Source organism: Myripristis murdjan, chromosome 21 (assembly GCF_902150065.1).
Source record: "Myripristis murdjan chromosome 21, fMyrMur1.1, whole genome shotgun sequence".
NCBI lineage: Eukaryota > Metazoa > Chordata > Actinopteri > Holocentriformes > Holocentridae > Myripristis > Myripristis murdjan.
The window spans coordinates 25,901,068-25,920,100 of NC_044000.1; the positions used below are offsets into that span (position 1 = coordinate 25,901,068).

Genomic DNA, 19,033 nt, shown 5'->3' on the forward strand with positions numbered 1-19,033 from the left:
GGAGGCATGATGGGTCCATGGTCTGTGTTCATCAGGCAGGCTGGTGTTTTTCTGCTTCTCTGTAGTCAGGTGTTCACTGAAGATATTTCTTCCTGTTCTGGGGTGATGAGGGCGTCTGGTGCTCCCACCTGCTGCTATAAGCTAGCCTAACTTTCAATCAAATATGAATTGAATCCCATGAACCAACTAAGGCTTCGTCTGGGGGACTGATCATTTTCAAGGTGACAGTGTAACTAATAAACTGGCCACTGGCTGCACATTTTACACAAAACATAAAACGAGAGGACAACATAAATACAACACAAATTGCCATTGCTATTGTCTTCCGAAGTGCACGTAACACAATACTTATTTTATTTTTTTGCACAGAACAAACAAATAAACGAACAGCACAAATACAGGACGCCACGCTGAATGTCTGAAACAGTTGCCATTTTAAAATGCATTTTCATCTGGTCCTCTTGAGCTGCGTCCAGGAAGAACTCAAACATACATTTCACACTGTAAGTACCACACACACGTTCTGCGTACAGGCTTGTCAGTTTGATGTGAATAAAGATCTAAGGTCCCAAGTCGCATGCCACAGAACTTTATTTTATTGGCGAAGGACCTTAGTCCTTTATTTTACAGTGAATATGTGGAAAGTACAGTGCATAAACATTGCGGTACTGGATACCAGGAGTGCCACCTACCTTTGACTGTGAGCATAGCGCTGGTGATGGCGTTTAGAGCCTGGTAAGACACTTCACCCGACTGGTCCACCTGACAGTTTTTCAGGGTGAGTTTACGTATCGTACCCTCAGCCTGGATGTCACATGTCTGAGAAGGAAAAAAGAAAATTTCAGGTGAGACAAAGTTGACTATTACAGCCACGCGTTAGATATATGTCACGCCGTATGAAAACAGAAAATATTCAGTCTCACTGGCGATCTGGTCAGGATCTCTCCTTTGAGTTTCCATTCGCCCGGAACATCGTCCTCGGAGATCTCCGTCTCAAACGTGGCGTCCTGCTTCTCAACCACCTCCACGCTGGAGAGAGGCTTCAGGATCTCAGCCTCCCGCTCTGAAAAGATGTTTTGTTACTACTGATAGATATATACAATATGGATGGATGGATGGATAGACAGAATGATAGATAGAACATCAGAAGAATAGAGTGAAGGATAGAACAATAGAAAGAACAATAGAACAATAGGAGGACAAAAGGAAAGACAGAACGATATATAAATAGAACTATAGAATGATAGATAGAACAATAGCTAGAAAAATAGATAGGTAGACAGATAGAACAACAGGTAGGTAGATGAACCTCCTAGCGTCAGTTTGGCGGTGTAGATGCGTCCCTCAACCTCCATCGCGTACTCCGCCACATCATCAGGCTGGCAGTTCTTAATCGTGAGCGTCAGCTGCTTTCCGTCCTTCATTATCTCCACCTTATCAGAGGGAGTGACCTCGTTCTCTCCTTTCAGCCACTTCCAGTTGGGCGTGTCTTTGAACAGCTCACATTTGAAAGTCGCGGATGCTTTTGGCTTCACATGCTGGTCTCTCAGTGGCTTCACAATCCAGTCTTTGATGATTTCTGTCGGGAGTTATTACAATATTAAATCACTGGTCATTTAACACACATGGAAGATTTTTTACTTGTAGCCAAGAGTTTTGGTGACCTACAGTCTAAAAGCTGTTGAAGATGCCCTCTTGTCCTGCAAATAATTAATTTCTGAGGAAATCATCAGTTGAAGGCTGTGTATATCATCGGCTATGGCTTACCAATCACTTTGACATTGGTTGTAGTCTTGACATCTTCCTGGTTAGCCACTTCACACGTGTAGACACCAACATCGTCATCGCCTGAGTTCTGGATGGTCACGGCGTGCTGCATTCCTATGATGTTGATTTGAACCTTGCCGGCCTTGGGCTTCAGGACAGCACCATTCCTCTTCCAGACCACATCCCTCTCTTTATTCAGCTCACAGGTCAGGTACAGAGGCTGACCCTTGAGAGCTGAAGTCTCCTCTTCCAGCTCCTTTATCCATTTCACAGGCAGCTCTGCGAGAAGACAATTAACAACTCAATGAGCAACCTGACAACCTGGCAAAAGGCTCAACTATGAAAATAATCAGAATCATAAATACTTTACTGATGCCGAAGGGGAAACTGGCTAACAAAATAACATTTTAATTCTCCTAAATGTTTTTGTAAAACTAAAATTTGCTCTATATTGCAAAAGAGTTGAAAAACATTTGCTGTGATAGAAAAGATATCTAAATACCTTCAACAATAAGCTTGGCTGTGCATGACACTTCCTTTCCAGCGTTCTTGGCCACACAAGTGTATTCACCGGTGTCAGACAGCTGCACATCAATAATATTCAGTTTGCGATCTTTGCCATCAGAAGTGAATTTGTGTTTGGGGCTCTCACGGAGGTTGCTGCCGTCCTTCATCCATGAAGTGACGGCGGTGGAAGGTGAAACCTCACACTCAAATACAGCAGATGAGCCGATAGACTCAGCCTCCTGTAAGACAATGTCTTGGAGCTTCTTGATGAACTTCAGAGGGACAGCTTTGAGCTTGAATCCTGCGAAGGGCTCCTCTGGTGGCGGTGGGCCTTTTCCACCAGGCCTCAGGCCCCTGCCCCTGCCTTCTCCAGGGGATGGGGTCTGTTTGGCTGAAATACATATTAAAAACAAACAATCCATTCCATTTTCTCTAAAAAGGGCTTCTGTGACTGGCCATACCTTTACCACATCTAAGCTTTAAAGACAAGATAGCAGTGAAGAATATTCTAGTGTCTTCTGGTGAAGCTTTTATGAACACAATTCAATCATTCTATGTTATGGGAAGCCAGTATAAATATGATATGAACTTGGTCTTACCTTTCAACCCTCTACCTCTACCTCTTCCTGCTTCTTCTGCCGGTTGTCCCTCTGTTCAAAAACAGTTAAAGTGAATAGCCTGTACAGAATATACTCAAACAACGTTTTCAAACTATGTTGTCCACTTCAAAGGACATATGAAGTAATGGGAAATATGAAATAACGAGGCTCAGTGTACTCTGAGACTTAAATAAAAGTTGAAATGAATGAATGGAAGGTATGGGTCCTTAACACTACAAACAAGACAGACAACAACTATGATGTAGATTATGAAGATATGACACAATAAACAAATGTAGAGATGAAATGATAAAAACACTGAACTGACAGAGACGACATGATATGGAAATGACAGATGACATGACAGAAAAGACGAGATGACCTGACAGGATGATACACAAATAATGATGATCACCAACACACGAATAAGATGGGCTGCATTGTATCACGCATGAAATATGATGACGTCAAGACTGTTTAGATGGAGATGTAATGGTGGAAATGGGTTGAGATTATTCAGGGGATGAATGGAGGATTTTCTTGGTCGTCACCCAATCATTTGGTGCAGCCACCATCTCACCTCTCCCGGTCACCCCTGGAGCCTCCAGAGCACCCTCCTCTCCTTCACCTTCCCAGTCCTCTGAGCCGTAACTCTCCCTGGGAACCAGCTCCCAACCCCAGGCCTCATCCTCCTCCTGCTCTGCCTCCTCCTCCGCCTCAAACTCCTCTTCATACACCTCCTCCTCAGGCTGGGTGGGCACCTTCCTCATTTGCACTGCTCCAGGAGAGACCTCCTTCACCATGGGAATCTTCCCTTTACCTGGCTTCTCCGGTTCTGCAGGCTTCTCCTCCTCTGGTGAAGGCTTCTTGGGGACCTTTTTGAGAGTTACGGCTTCAATAGATGCTTTTGGTGAGATTGTTTTGGGAATCTTTTTGAGTTTTTCAGCGCTCAGCTTCTTCTCAACAGGAACTGACTCCAACTCTTTAGGCTTTGGCTTCTCAATCTTAGGTGATGGGGTCTTTTTCAGTTCAACCTTTTTCAGTTGCTCCACGGGCTTCAAAGTGACTTCCTCTTCCTCCTCTTTCTTCTTTGGAGTGACCCCCTTCTTCAGCTGCAGTGGCTTGGCCTCCTCAGGAACCTTCTCAGGTTTCTTAACAGGAGCTGGCTTTGGAGATACTGTCTTCTCCACAGGAGTTGGCTCTGCCTCTGTCACTTTCTCAGGCTTCTTCTCAGGAGCTTCAGGTGCGTCGATTTTCTTTGGATAAGTTTCAGGCTCTCGCTCTTTTGGAATCTCATCTCTGCTTTTACGCCGAGGCAGTCGATCATCTGCAGGTCGCCTGTCTTTCTCCTCTGCTGTTTTTTTCTTCTCAGGCTCTTCAGCTTCTTTGGACGGCCTGGAGAAGGGCTTCAATTTGACACTTTCAATTTCTTCTTCCTTTGTTGGGATTCTCTTAACCTTGGCTGGTGCTTTGCCCTCATCTGGCTCTTTCTCTGGCGTTTTCTTTTTATCTACTGGTTTCAGCACCTTGGCTGGAGGCTCCTTTATCTCTTCAGGAGATTTCTCAGGTTTCCTCGGAGGTTCTTTGGTCTCCTCCTCTCTCGGGAGCCTCTCTGGCTTCTGGAAAGACACAGGCTCCCTCTCTGGCCTTTCCCTCTTGTCTTTCTCTGGCTCCTCTTCCGGTTTGGAAGGCCTCTCAAATGGTTTTAATTTGACTATTTCTTGCTCTGGTTCATCTGAAGGCAATTTTTTCACTTTCTTCAAGGCTGCACTAGGTGGAGCAGGTTCCTCTTCCTTTGCTGCCTTGGGAGTTTTCTTTAGAGGAACCTTAACCTCTGGTTTCTCGTCTTTTGGGATAGCTTTCTGGCGGGTCCATGAGTCTTTAGCAGTGTCTTTTGGTTCTTCTTTAGGCTTAATAACTTCTTTCTTTTTGTCAAAGACTGCTTTCTCCCTAGGTTTCCTCTCCTCTGCGGGTCTCCTGGTGGCTACTGACAGCTCAAAAGCCTCCTCCTCATGTACAATCTCTTCAACATCAACGACAGTTGTCTTGGTAACCTTCAGAGGTTTGCTTTCTTCTTCAGCCTCTTTTGATGCAACTGATGGAATTTTCTTCAGTTTGACAACTTCCTGTTCCTCCTCTGTTTCCCTAATGACCCTGGTTGTTTTCTTCAAAGAGGGAATCTCAAATGTCCCATCCTCCTCCACTTGAATTTTACCTTTTTTGTGCAGAACTGTTTCTGAGGCAGCAAAAGTTTAACATTACACATGGACATTTAACTAATATTACAATTCTCACATTCTCACACAAGAAACATCCTATTTCCACTGGGTTAAATTTATAGATACAAACATAAACACAACAAATTAACATAAATGACACACAAAAGCAGACATATAGCCAGAAACAGACAATTGTCACAGTGTACAGTTGTTAGAGTGTAAAAAACTATATGTATATGACTATGAAAAATGGCATTTCAAACAGGTTTGCATATTGAACACAACTACTTAGTGGCTGTCAATTTTTCTACTCACCTAAAAAGCTGTGTAATGTGCTATATGCATAATGAAAGTGTGATGTAATTATTAATGAGGGCTCCTACCTTTTTGGACTCCTCCAGGAGCTTGGACAGGTCCCTTGGTTTCATCTAATGTAGGAGTATAGTTACAGAATCATTGATTAGATCATTTATTTACTAGTGTACAACCATTTCAGTGACTGAGAATGGAGGGCCCTTGCATACACTGAAAGATTTGTCATCAAACACATCCAGAAGTCATCAATTTATCCTCTAAAATTGATTGAATGTGTTTGAAAAATTGAGGATGATTAAAAATGTGATTGAGATGCACAGCAAATTCAGCCCAACATCACATTATTATTTAGTGCAATGACTCCAGGAAAGAAGTATCAGGGAAAAAGACAAAATGGGATATTTAAGTAATTTTTTTTTTTGTCCAGGGAGAAATGTGGCATGCTCTTGCTGTACTTAAAGTAAAGTACAGTAAATCATGTTGACTTACCGAGTTAAAGAAAAGGACAAGAAACATGAAAAGACAGACAAAGCAATACCACATGTCCTGTTTTGCTTTTTCCAAGTCATACCTACCTGGCTAAGACAGGCAAAAACTAAATAAAGCAATACAATAACAACAAGCGATTGAAAAGTAACATCATGGTTTTCATTAAAGATGGTTAATGTTTGCAGTGATATGAAATAAAAGCAAAGAGTGTAAATGGATGGATGAATTAAGATGAGAAGATGAACACTCCAAGCAAGAAAATATTTCCTTCATAGCTCTTCTCTGAGCACTTCTACCTGTCTTAGGAGCTATTTCTTCTACCATGACAGGTTTGCCTTCATCCTTGTGTGTCTTTGTCAGCTCTTCGGCCTTTAAGGCAGGCTGCGGCTTAGTCACTTCAAGTATAAAAAAAGATTAAGATGAAGTATCTTATATATGAAGACAATGTATCCCTGAGCATAAATTGAAGAGCAGGTCATTCTAAACACTAGCAAGATGTTAGTATGGCCCTTCAAGAGTAGTTTAAAGTATTCATGGGGATACCTGGCTTTGTTTCTTCTGGTGGAGTAATCGTCTTCTCTACTTTCTTAGCTTTATTGGTGACTTCAGGCCGTTTGGTTTCTTCTGGAACTTTTACAGCGGGTTGTGGTTTGCTCACTTCAAGTACAAGTGCACACATGGAATTCAACAGGACGTGCCACAAAGAAAAGTACTACATTCTTGCTTTTAAGTCTTTAAAAAACAGGTTAGTTGGTTGTTCTAGTAAATGGTCACAAAACTGTAAACATCAGTCAGCTACCTGGCTTGCTCTCTTTTCTTTCTACTGCTTGCTGTTCCGGCACTTTGATAGCAGGCTTGGTCTCCTCGGTGGCTTGTATAATATCCCGTGGTACTTAAGAATAATGTTTAAGATTCATATTTGCTCAAGACCAACATTCATTTATGAACATCTTTTATAAAAGCACACCCAACAACAACATAAACACTAAAAACATGTAGAAGAAACAGACAAGTACCTTCTTGGGGACTCGGTGTTTTTACCAGTGGCTTTTTGGCTTGTGGTGGCGACTCCTTCTCCATCACAGGCACTTCAAACAAAATCATAACACACTCAGAACAATGCAAAGACAGATGGGGTGAGCACTGAACCAAACAAAGAAACACACAAAACACAAATATGTGGACATGGTAAATTAAGGGTTTCTCTCAGCTGTGACCCCTTTTAGGAAATGTCTTCTTCGCAAGAAATATAATAACCTTTTTTTCTAATTAAAAACATCTCAGAATAATAAGTGTTTTCAACACATAGGTGTACAATGGAACAAGATGGACACACCAACACAGAATAACAAAAATAATGAGAAGATTCCAACAAAGAACAAAAAACCACAAGGTGTAATGGTTTCAATATTAACTGGTAAGAAGAAGTAGAAGAAGGAGAAGACGAAGAAAACATAACACTGTCTCATTCGACAGCATGGAGTCACTATGAGGGTTCTTCACAATGAGCAACACAGTTTGTGCCCAAACAAAATGGGTGATGTGAAATGATAAGCCCTTGAAATGATAACAAAGAGGCATGAATCTGACAGATCCTGGACGTGATGACCGGGAGGTGGAAGAGGATGGCTGGTGCTCTGATGAAACGAGGTCGGTGACACATAACATTTTCCCTCAATACCTCTGTAAGACGGCTGGAGGAGGACATTTTCCTTATCTTCTGGTTTCGAGGGCATGGCGTTGGAGACTACAGCGCTCTGAAACACATGAGCCTCTTCATCTCTGCTTTTGTTATCGAGTGTCTGAAGAGGGATGCACCTGTCCCTTTTGTCTGATTGTTCAACTTCTAAATCCCAGTTTTTGGTGGCACGTTCCCCATATTCTGGACACACGTCAGAAGCCTTCTTCTCAATTGCTTTTGATTTGGACTTATCTGTTACTGAGAGTTCAGTTTCTGTGGGCATCATACCAGCAACATCAAATTTTGCAGATGTGCATTTCTTGGGAAACTTCACTGACTGGGTTTCAGGAATGGCATCAACTATCTTCTCAGATGCAAACACTTCCTGACCTTTTTTGGTTGAGATTTTAATGTCCTTTGGGGCTGTTTTTTCAGGCATGCTGCCCTCCTTTATTAATTCACTTATTTCAGTCTGCTCTAGACTAATTATTTTCTTTCCTGCCATTTTGTCTCCTATAGTACCTTCCACTATCATTGGTTCAATTGCAGGTGTAACTGCAATGGACTTTCTTTCAACTGTTTCAGGCTTTGTAATCTCTTTAATAGGGACAACACTGGAAAATCTCTCTTTAACTGTGACTACATTTGACTGCATTCCTTCAAGTGTAGTCTCTTCCTTTTCAGTTGGTCTTTGTGATGTAATTTTTTCTATTTTTGTGCTGCCGCTGACAGTTTCTTCAGTTTGTGTAAGTTTTTCTGGCAGATCATCCACTGATTTTTTAGTTAACTCCATCCCAGGTGCAACTAATGCATTTCTGTCAAGGTGCGCCACAGCCTTTTCCATCCCATCACTCAGAGAGACTTGGCTGATTTTATGTTTATTAACTGCAGGTACATTTGACTCGATTTCTGTGACTGTAATCTCAGTTTCATGAGATTCATGAGGTCTGATATGTTTATCAGTTTTAGTGTGTTCTGTAATGTCTTTTCTTTCCTGTTGTTTCTGTTCAGCTGATCCTATCTCTGTTTTTTCATTTTTGTCTTTAACTGCCATTGTTTTTGATTGGACAGCTTCAAGTGTAAATTTTTCAGGTTTAGCTTGTGTCCGTACTCTTTCTGAATCATCGGGAACAATTAACAATTCTTTAGATGCCATCTCCACCACAGGGGTAACTAATGCCTTCCTTTCAACGCGTTCTCGTCTCTCCACCCCTTCAGTGTCAGTAACTTTGGGGCTTTTATGTTTAACTGTGACTAACTTTGACTGTACTTCTTCAACATCGGCTTTAGCTGACTTACATTTGTCTTTTCTTGTCACACTGTCTCGGACAATTTGGTCAGATTTAGCAAATTTATCTTGTACATCTTCTGTTATCAGTGATTCTTTAGATGTCACCTTCACTGTTTTGTCTTTAACAAAGACTATATCTGACTGACTTTCTTCCACTGTAATCAATTCAGATCTATCTGCTTTATGTACACTCTGTTTTGGAGATATTCCCTCTGTTACTTTGGCTGTTTTGTTCTGAAGTTCTGTAGCCACTGACTTGGTTTTTTCACCTTTGAACTGTTCAGTTCGAGCTAGTTGAGCTAATTTTTGTCCTTTATCTTCAACAGATTCCCCTAATTTAAGAGGAACACCCTGTGACTCATTAATTTCTTCTTTTCTTGATGCGATGTCTCTGACCAGATCATTAGGTGTGATATATCTTTGTGGAGTGTAGGATTTAAAATCTCCATCTTTCACAACCCGAGACTTTTGATGAGCAACCTCCATTACAGGTGCTACTGAAACCTTCCTTTCAGCTTCTTCCTGTCGAGTTTCTGTTGCCTCGAGGGAAGTAACAATCCCAAATGCATGTTTAACTGTGACCGTCCTGGACTGCACATCTTTAACTGGAATCTCTGTAGGTTTGGAAAACCTCTGTCCTCTCTCTTTTGGAGATTCCGATTTCTTTGGAGAAATACTCACTGCCATGTCAGCTTCATCTGCAGCTTTTGCATGGTCTCTGACTAATTCTTTGGTCTCAGCAGGTTTTTCTTCCTTTATAAACTCTTTCAATGTTTTGTCCCTCACAGGTGCAACTAAAGTCTTCATTTGAATTTGTTCCTGTTTTACACTTTGGTCTTGAGTTAGAATAACTTTGGCAGTTTTATCTTTAATTGTCACTACCTGTGATACCTGTGACTGGATTTCTTTATCTGCAACCTCTGTTACCTCCATCTCTGGAGAAACTGTTGGTTTTACTTTAATTTGTTCCTGTGTTGATTTCCTCTCTTCAGTTGGAGTAACTTTGGCTCTTTTGTCTTTAATTGTGTCTACCACTGACTGGACTTTTTCATTTGTAATGTCATCAGTGTTTGGTAACTCCTGTTCTCTCTCAGCTTCTGACTCATCGATTCTCTCTTTTTGTGTTTCTTGTTCTCTGACAATTTGTTGAGTGTATTTTTCTGGCGCATCTTGCTCCTCTAAAGACTCTGGATATATTACTTCTGGCTCAGGTATCACTAAGATCTTTCTTTGAGTTTGTTCTTGTCTTTTGGGAATCTTCTCTTCAGTGGGAGGAACTTTGACAGTTTTGTCTTTGTCAGTCTTTGACTGCACTTCTTTAACTGTAATCTCTGTAAGTTTGGAAAATATCTTTCCTTTCTGTTTTGAGGTTTCTGATTTCTTTGGTGAAATGGCCTGAGCCCTTTCAGTTTTTGAAGTAATTTCTGCATGGTCTCCAACCAACCCTTTGGTCTTTGCAGATTTTTCAGGAGCATCCTCCATTATAAATTCTTTAGCTGTTGTGTCGGTCACAGGTGCAGCTAAACTCTTCCTTTCAATTTGTTCCTCTTTTGGTTTCTGCTCTTCAGTGGGAGTAACTTTAGCAGTTTTATCTTTAACTGTCTCTAGCTGTGAATGGACCTCGCCCTCACCTGCAATCTCTGACATTTTGGAGGATATCGACCTTTTCTCTTTTTGGGCTACATCTTCCTTATAAGAAATATGTTCTGTCCTGTCTTCTGCTTTGAAACTCTCACCAGTTCTAGATTTCTGCACAACGTCTTGCTCTGTCAGTGACCCTATTAATGTTACTTCCATCTCAGGCATTACTGTTGGTTTTCTTCCAATTTGTTGTCTCACTTTTTTCTCTTCAATGGAAGTAACTGTGGCTGTTTTGTCTTTAATTGTGACTAACACTGACTGGACCTGTTCAGCCGTAATGTCTGCAACCTTCGGGAACATCTGTTCTCTATCTCTCAAAGGCATTTCTATCTCTGGAGAAATAATTCCTGACTGAATTCTCTCTTTTTGTGTTTCTTGTTCTCTGATAGTTTTTTCAGCTCTACTGTATTTATCTAGAGCGTCTTGCTCTATCAAAGGCTGTGGATATATCACACCTGGCGCAGGCACTTCTTCCTGTCTTTTTAGCATCTTCTCTTCCCTGGGAGTAACTCTGTCAGTTTTACCTTTGACCGTCCTGGACTGCACTTCTTCAACTGTGGATTTTGCAAACCTCTGTCCTCTATCTAACAATCTAGATTCTGATTTCTGTAGAGTAATACTCTCTGCCACATCAGCTTCATCTGCAGCTTTTGCATGGTCTCTGACTAATTCTTTGGTCTCAGCAGGTTTTTCTGGAACGTCTTTCTTTATAAACTCTTTAGTTGTTTTGTCCCTTGCGAGTGTAACTAAAGTCTTTGTTTCTATTTGTTCCTGTGTTGTTTTCTGCTCTTCAGTTGGAGTAACTTTGGCAGTTTTATTTTTAATTGTGTCTGTCTGTGACTGAAACTCTTCACCTGCAATCTCTGTTACCTGTGTCTCAGGAGTAACTGCTGGCTTTGCTTTAATTTGTTTCTGACTTTTTGATGATGTCTCTTCACTAGTAGTAATTTGGTCAGTTTTACCTTTAACAGTGACTGCTTTTATTTGTACTTGATCTAATAAAATCTCTCCTGTTTCAGTGAACAGTGATTTAAAATCTCCATCTTTCACAACCCGAGACTTTTGATGAGCAACCTCCATTACAGGTGATACTGAAACCTTCCTTTCAGCTTCTTCCTGTTGAGTTTCTGTTGCCTCGAGGGAAGTAACAATCCCAAATGCATGTTTAACTGTGACCGTCCTGGACTGCAAATCTTTAACTGGAATCTCTGTAGGTTTGGAAAACCTCTGTCCTCTCTCTTTTGGAGATTCCAATTTCTTTGGAGAAATACTCACTGCCATGTCAGCTTCATCTGCAGCTTTTGCATGGTGTCTGACTAGTTCTTTGGTCTCAGCAGGTTTTTCTTCCTTTATAAACTCTTTCGATGTTTCATCCTTCACAGGTGCAACTAAAGTCTTCATTTGAATTTGTTCCTGTTTTACCCTTTGGTCTTGAGTTAGAATAACTGTGGCAGTTTTATCTTTAATTGTCACTACCTGTGATACCTGTGACTGGATTTCTTTATCTGCAACCTCTGTTACCTCCATCTCTGGAGAAACTGTTGGTTTTACTTTAATTTGTTCCTGTGTTGGTTTCTTCTCTTCAGTTGGAGTAACTTTGGCTCTTTTGTCTTTAATTTTGTCTACCACTGACTGGACTTTTTCATTTGTAATGTCATCAGTGTTTGGTAACTCTTGTCCTCTCTCAGCTTCTGACTCATCAATTCTCTCTTTTTCTCTGTCTATTTCGTTGGTCTTAGTAGGTTTTTCTGGAGCATCTTCTATTATGAATTCTTTAGATGTTTTGTCACTCACGGGTGCAAATGAAGGTTTTCCTTCCTGCTGTTCTGGTCTTGTTTTCTGCTCTTCAGTTGGAGTAACTCTGGCTGTTTTATCTTTAATTTTCTCTTCCTGTGACTGGACCTCACCTTCATCTGCAATCTCTGACATTCTGGTGGTCTTCTGCCTTTTCTCTTTTTGGGCTGCATCTTTCTGGTGAGAAACATGTTCTCTCTGCTCTTCAGCTTTGAAAGTTTTTCCGGTCTGTTTTTCTTTGACAACCTTTGGCTGAACCTGCTGACCTGCTTTGTCAACTGTGATCTCTTTTGGTTTGGAAAACTTCTGTCCTCTCTCTGTCTTATCAATTTCCTCGCTGGTTGTTGCCTGGTCTTCAACAAATTCTTTTGTTTTAGAAAAATCTTCAAACAATTCCTCCTCTCTCCACTCTTTAAATGTTTTGTCCACTGCAGGTGTACCAACACCCTTTGTTTCAAGTTGTTCCTGTGTTGTTAGTTCCTTCTCTTCTATTGGAGTAACTGTGGAAGTTTTATCTCTAACTGTGACAAAATTTTTGGTCTCATGTAGTTCTTCAGGGATTGATTCTGTCCCTGTTGCAAGTAATTCATTTATTTCAGTTTGGTGCTGATTTATTGCTTCAGAAGGAGCAGGTTTAGCAAATTTGTCTTTGACCATTTTTGACTGGATGTGTTTAACCTTGATCTCATCTCTTTCCTTCTTTGCAAGCATGCCTTTGGTCTTAACTTGTTCTTTTGTTCCTGTGCTGTCTCTGGCAGATCTTTTTGTTTCAGCATGAGCTTCTGCGATGCCTTCCACATTTTCTGCTTCTTTAACTGTTACCTGAACTGCAGCTGTATCTGAGTGTTTTCCTTGGATTTGTTTATGTGTTGTTGGTTTCCTCTCTTCTATGACAACAGTTTTAATAGTTTTATCTTTAAACGTGTCTACCGTTGGCGCAACATTTTCAACTGTAATCTCTTCACGTTTGGCTAACCTCTGTCCTGTCTCTTTTTGGGCTGCTTCCTCCTTGTGAGATATGCTCTCTGCGGTTCTACACATTTTATCAGGGGCATCTTGACCTACCGCTGACTCTGTGTAGCTTACGTCAGCCTTACTTTCTACCTGTTTCTGCTTTGTTTCCATCTCCTCAATAGTAATTATTTTAGAATTTGTGTCTTTTACTGTGACTGTCTTTGCAGTAATGTCTTCTTTCTTTTTAGGTAACTTCTGTTGCGTCTCTTTCAGAGGTATAGCTTTCATTTTAGAAATTCCCTTTGACTTGTGGATTTCCTCCTTCACAGCTTCATTGTCTCTGACAGTTTCATCAGTTTTAGTAGAGGGCTCTATCAATGATTTGTTAGACATAACCTCTGTCACAGGTGTTACTAAGGCCTCTGTTTCAGTATCTTTAGCAGATTCATCTTTAACTGCAACGACATTTAACCGGTTTTGTCTCTCTTGTTTACTTTGTTCTTGTTTTGCTGCTTTTTGTCCCACAACAGCAGTAAATTTAGCAGATTTGTCTTCAGCTGCACCTATTGTAGACTTGGTTTCTTTAGTCTCCTTACTTTTAGATGACATCTGTGCTGTCTCTGTGGGTGAAGTTTCACTGCATGTGGATTTCATCTCCGTTGTTCCTTCCATAGGGGCAACTTTGGCTAGTATGTTTTTGATGGACGTTACTTTTGACAAGCTGGATTCAGTTGTGATCTCCTGGGTTTTATTAGCTAAGTTGTGTGCTTTTTCTGAGGGTGATAATTCATACTTTGAATGAATGGTTTCTAACTCTATTCCCTCTTTTCTTGCTGGATTGCGACCAACAATTTTTTTAGATTTAATATACTTTTCCGGAGTATCTTCCGCTAATAGTTCTTTACGTGTTACCTCCCTGTCATGTATACCTGTGGCCTGTTCTTCAACTTGTCGAGGTTCTGCTTGTCTTTGTTCAGTGGAAGTCACTTTGCCTTTCCTCTGGAGATAGGTTTTTCTTGAAGGCTCACTATCTGTTGTTTTGGACAGCTCAGGTTTTCTGACTGATAATTTAGGTTTTCCTTCAAGTCCCTGTGTGGTGATTTCATCCCTCCTCTGAGGACTCTGGGATTTTGAGCCAACCTCTCTGTCAGCAGTCAGTTCTTGAAACTCTGTGACCTGCTGTTGGGCCTGAGGTATCTGTGATTTGTTTGAAATTTCTTTACTCTCAGATTTCTTTTTGTTGCTTATACTCACTTCCTCATGTTCTTTGGGAACTTCTTCTATGTCTGATGATATTCCCAAACATGACGTATCTGTACTGTCAACAATAACATCCTCTGTTGGAGAATCAATTTTCCTGAATAAGAGTTCTTTAAGAGCTTTTTGTTTTTGTTTGGTAGCCTGCTTCTTAGATTCACTTTCCTCGATAACCTTTTCTTTAATTTTTGGGATGATTGTAGATTTTGTTCCCCTAGGAGCCCTCTTCTTTGACACATCAGTAACAGATATCTCACTACTTCGTTCAGACACTTCATCGTTTCGATCAGGTACTTCTACTGTTCTTAAAATGTCTCCTCGCGACAACGGTGTACTCCTCTTGCCCACAATGTCCTCCTCATCTTCATAAGACACTGAAGCGTTTTCTTCTACCACGTCTTCATGTTCCTCTGCAGAAGGAACTTTCTCTGTAACATAATGAACTTCCTGTGTCTTCCCTGTGATCTTGACAAGATCTGTTGTTGTTTGAGATTGAAGATTTTAAGAGGTATGAAGAGAAAGCACCATTCAGCGGTGCCAAGAGATTAGGGGAAAAAAACAAACAACACAAAAAAACAACAATTGGGGTTAAAAGAGACAACAGAGATAAGAGGGTAACAGTAGTAGATAATTAATCTGTGGTGTTCTATCATCATGGAGGATGACAGTGTGTACTGTCAAGCATACTAGGCATTTTGAACACTTCAGGAAAAAGTGCTGTTGTACCTCTCTCAGGTCTCGTTCCTTTTACCAACATGTCAGGCTCAGTTTCAGAAGCAGCCGGAACTTTCCCGGGAATCTTCTTGGCCTTGGCCTCTGGTTCTTTAAAGAATAATCAGTATTTTATTTACTCAAGATAGTGAATAACTAAAGGATAAAAGCGTGACTTTTACAGACAAACAGCTGACAAACAATACAAACACACAGTCTGATGTACCCACGAAATACTAAAAGAGTGCTTGTTTTTTCAAGACCACAAAAAACACACGCAAATGACGGAATGTGAGAAACCACACAGGTGGATGATTTGCATTACTAATGAGTTGAGAACATGACACTGTCAAACTGGAAAGCAGACTGGATAAAAAGCTTCTCTGTGGAGGTTCCTCAACTCCCAAACAATGAGTGATGATGAAAGAGTTAAGATGGAGGTGAAAATGATGAAGAAAAACATGACATGTAAGACTCTCTCTCTATACCTTTGTAAGATCCTTTAGCAGAAACTCTTTTCTTCTCAGCTGGCTTTGAAGGGAAGGGTTTTGTTTCAGCTCGAGCTTCATCTTCTTCTCTCTGCATGGTATCCACTCTCTGAGGTGGGACTTCTTTGGATCTTTCTTCAACGTAAGATTCAGGAGATTCAGTGTAAGTTTCTTCAGTATGTGAGTCCCAGTGCCTGATGGTAGTCTCCTCTTGTTCTTGGTATGTTTCTGCAGGAGCTGGTTCATACTGAATGTCTTGTTCAATAACTTTTGGCTTGACCGTGGTATCTTTACTTTCTTTAATTAACACAGTCTCTTGTACTATCATTCTCTTACCAACAGCTTCAGTTTTGGATTTGGAGGTGACTATTGTCACAGGTTTGGTTTTGCTCTCTTGTGCTTTATTGGTTATGTCATCAGATTTAAGCCTCTCCTCTCCCTTCTTTTCTGGGAGTTCCTGTTTCTTTACTGAAATTGCTTCCACCACTCTAATTTCATCTTTACCGGAGTTGGGAATTATCGGTTCTTTTAGTTCGGCCTGCTCCTGTCTGGCTGTTTTCTTGTCTACCACTTGCACCTTTGTAGGAATAACTTTGGCAGGTCTGTCTTTAACTGTGACTTGTTTTGGCTGGATTTTTTCAACTGGAGTTTCTTTGATTTCGTCTCTCACTGGAGTATCTGGAATAATCTCTGCATCACGATCAATAAATGATTCTTTGTATGTGATCTCTGTTACAGATGTCGCTGAGGCCCTTCGTACAGTTTCTAGGTGTTGAGTTTCTTTCTTCTCTATGGCTTTCTTTGCCGGAATATCCTTTAATTTAACTAACTGTACTTCTTCAAATGAAGTAGTTTCCACAGTTTTTGCTAATCCCTGCTCTCTCTTAGGCTTGTCAATATCTTCTTCAACCAAAGGCTTTTCATATGCCATTTCTCTAGTCACATCTTTTCCTTCTGTTGGCTCTTGTCTAATTGGTTTCCTAGCTATAATTTTCTCTTTTGAGGAAATGTCTTTGGTGTGTTTCTGTGATTGGATATCTCTTGCAACATACGACTTTTCCTCTGGTGCCTGTTCAGATGATTCTAACTTCAACTCAGAATAAGCTGTTTCTTGTTTCCTTGCACCTGTCTCAATATGCAGTGTCTCTACTTTAGACTTCTCTTGTTTTTTAATATGCTCCACTTTCCTCTGGGTAGGGACTTCTCCTTTAGGCTTGCCTTCTGTCTCAGTGGGAATCTCCTGTTTACTTTCAGACAATTTAGTTGTAATTTCTACACTCTCTGTGATGAATTTATCTGTCCTGTGAGGATGTAGAGGTCTACTGTCAGTCTCTGTTAGCTGCTGTCTATCAGGAACAGATTTTGTTGTGACAGACACTTCTCTGCTCTTGACTTTTACAACAGCCTGTTGTGTGGGAACCTCTTTTGTTTCTGTTGCATGTTTTTCTGTACTGTCTTTCCTCTCATCTATAATTTCCATGGGTGAATCAATCTTCCTTACAAAGAACTCCTCTTCAATTTTAGCTTTTGGTTTAGTTGGTTCCTGCACTGTGGTGACTTTTCTTTGTTCTTCTACAAATACTTCCTTAGTTTTGGGTGCTATTTTTTGCTTAGTTACCCTGATATCTTTCCTCTTTGAAACATCAATAACAGATATCTCACCTCTCAGTTCAGACTTTTCATGTGTTTGGCTAGGTATTTCTGTTGTGCTAATAATGTCTGTTTCTGACAGGGACACAATACTCTTGCCCACAAACGCCTCTTCGTCCTCATAAGACACTTCAGCGTATTCTTCCACCACATCTTCATGTTCCCAGACCTCCTCTGAGGGGGAAACTCTCTCTGTCACAAAATAAACATCCTGTGTCTTCTGAGCTCCTTTTCTTTGCTCGATCTTGACAAGACTGGTAGTCACTTGAAGTGCAAAGATGTTTTGAAGAAAAGGCACCATCGGGCAGTGCCAAGAGATGATAACAAAACACAACACAAAGTCAAGCATTGGGGTTATAAGAGACAACACAGAGAAGAAAAAGGCTAACGTTGGGGGTAGATAATCCACCTGTTGTGTATTATCATGAAGGATTAAGATTATGATGCAGTAAGAGTGCTCCGTTATTTTGAGCTGTTCAGTACCTTGTTCTCGTGAAGAGACTTTTTTCTCTTCTTCAGGGAATTTAGCGGTTGGCAGGCTCTTGTCAATCTTCTTTGCCTCTACTTCTTGAAAGAATGAATCAGCTTTTAGCTCAAGACAGCATATACAAGATAAAGAATTTAGACATTTAACATATAAACACACAAAATTACAAAGTAACCAGCATACACTGAGAAAGACAAAACAGACACTAAAATGTATAAGAGGGATGTAAGTTTATGCTGTAGCTTTTGAAGTGTAAAGAGTTCAGCTTTTATTAAATTGCCACTTTTTCCGTGTCTGTTATGAATATTCATCAATACACTGTCTTGTATAATATCTACCATATATTACTGTTTCTACAGCAAAATATAGTGACATTTGGCACATGAATCAGTGCTACAAATGGACTGTCACCAATTCTCAACGCAGATAAGAAGATATAAAGAATGTGTTGAGGTCTGCCTCAATAATACCTTTAGGAAGAGCTTCCTCTATCTGCCTTTTAGGTTTTGCCTCAGGGATCTCCTGTGGCACCTTCTCAGGTGTTATATCTGGAATCCTTGCAGGGACTGCTTTCTTCTCAGGTATCTTCTCTGTTGGTATCTCAGATACCTGTTGCTCAGCTGTCTTCACAGGTTTCTTCTGGGGTACCCTCCAAGCTTCTACCTCCTCAACCTCCACAGGCACACTCTGAGGAAGCTTCTTTTCAGGAATTGTCTCTACCTCCGCAACCTGAGGTACCTTTTCAGGCTTCCTCTCAGGAATCTTCTCTGGTATTTTCTTCTCGGGTAGTTTTTCTGGAACCTTGTCAGGTACTTTTTCAGGTGTTTTTTGAGGAACCCTCTCAGGAATTTCCTCCACCATCCTTTCAGGTGCCTTTAACTTCTCAGGGACCTTCTCAGGAACCTTTTCTACTTCCCTCTGAAGGGTTACCTCAGCCTTTCCTGGAGGCCTCTTCTCAGGTACCCTCTCAGGTATTTTATCAGGCACCCTCTCAGTTTCTTTCTCCACTACCCTCTCAGCTAGCTGACGAGGAACTTCATCAGAAACCCTCTGAGATATTTTTTCAGGTTCTCTCCCTTGCACCTCTTCAGGTACGAGTTTTGGTTTGGGCTTCATTGCTTTAAGAAGGTATGACAAACAAGCATACACAAGACATGACTATATAGGATAGTAAAATGTGCTG

General features: G+C 40.8%; 1 protein-coding gene across 1 annotated transcript in view; it reads right to left on the bottom strand.

The window, feature by feature from the left end:
• The window catches only part of LOC115380245 (titin-like), a 228,925-nt gene that overhangs the window by 128,431 nt on the left and 81,461 nt on the right, over positions 1 to 19,033 (bottom strand). The window contains 9 exon segments of the mRNA XM_030081336.1: positions 693 to 819; positions 924 to 1,063; positions 1,310 to 1,579; positions 1,768 to 2,046; positions 2,270 to 2,657; positions 3,665 to 5,109; positions 14,850 to 14,990; positions 17,376 to 17,627; positions 18,321 to 18,968. Coding sequence (XP_029937196.1) covers positions 693 to 819; positions 924 to 1,063; positions 1,310 to 1,579; positions 1,768 to 2,046; positions 2,270 to 2,657; positions 3,665 to 5,109; positions 14,850 to 14,990; positions 17,376 to 17,627; positions 18,321 to 18,968 — 3,690 coding nt within the window.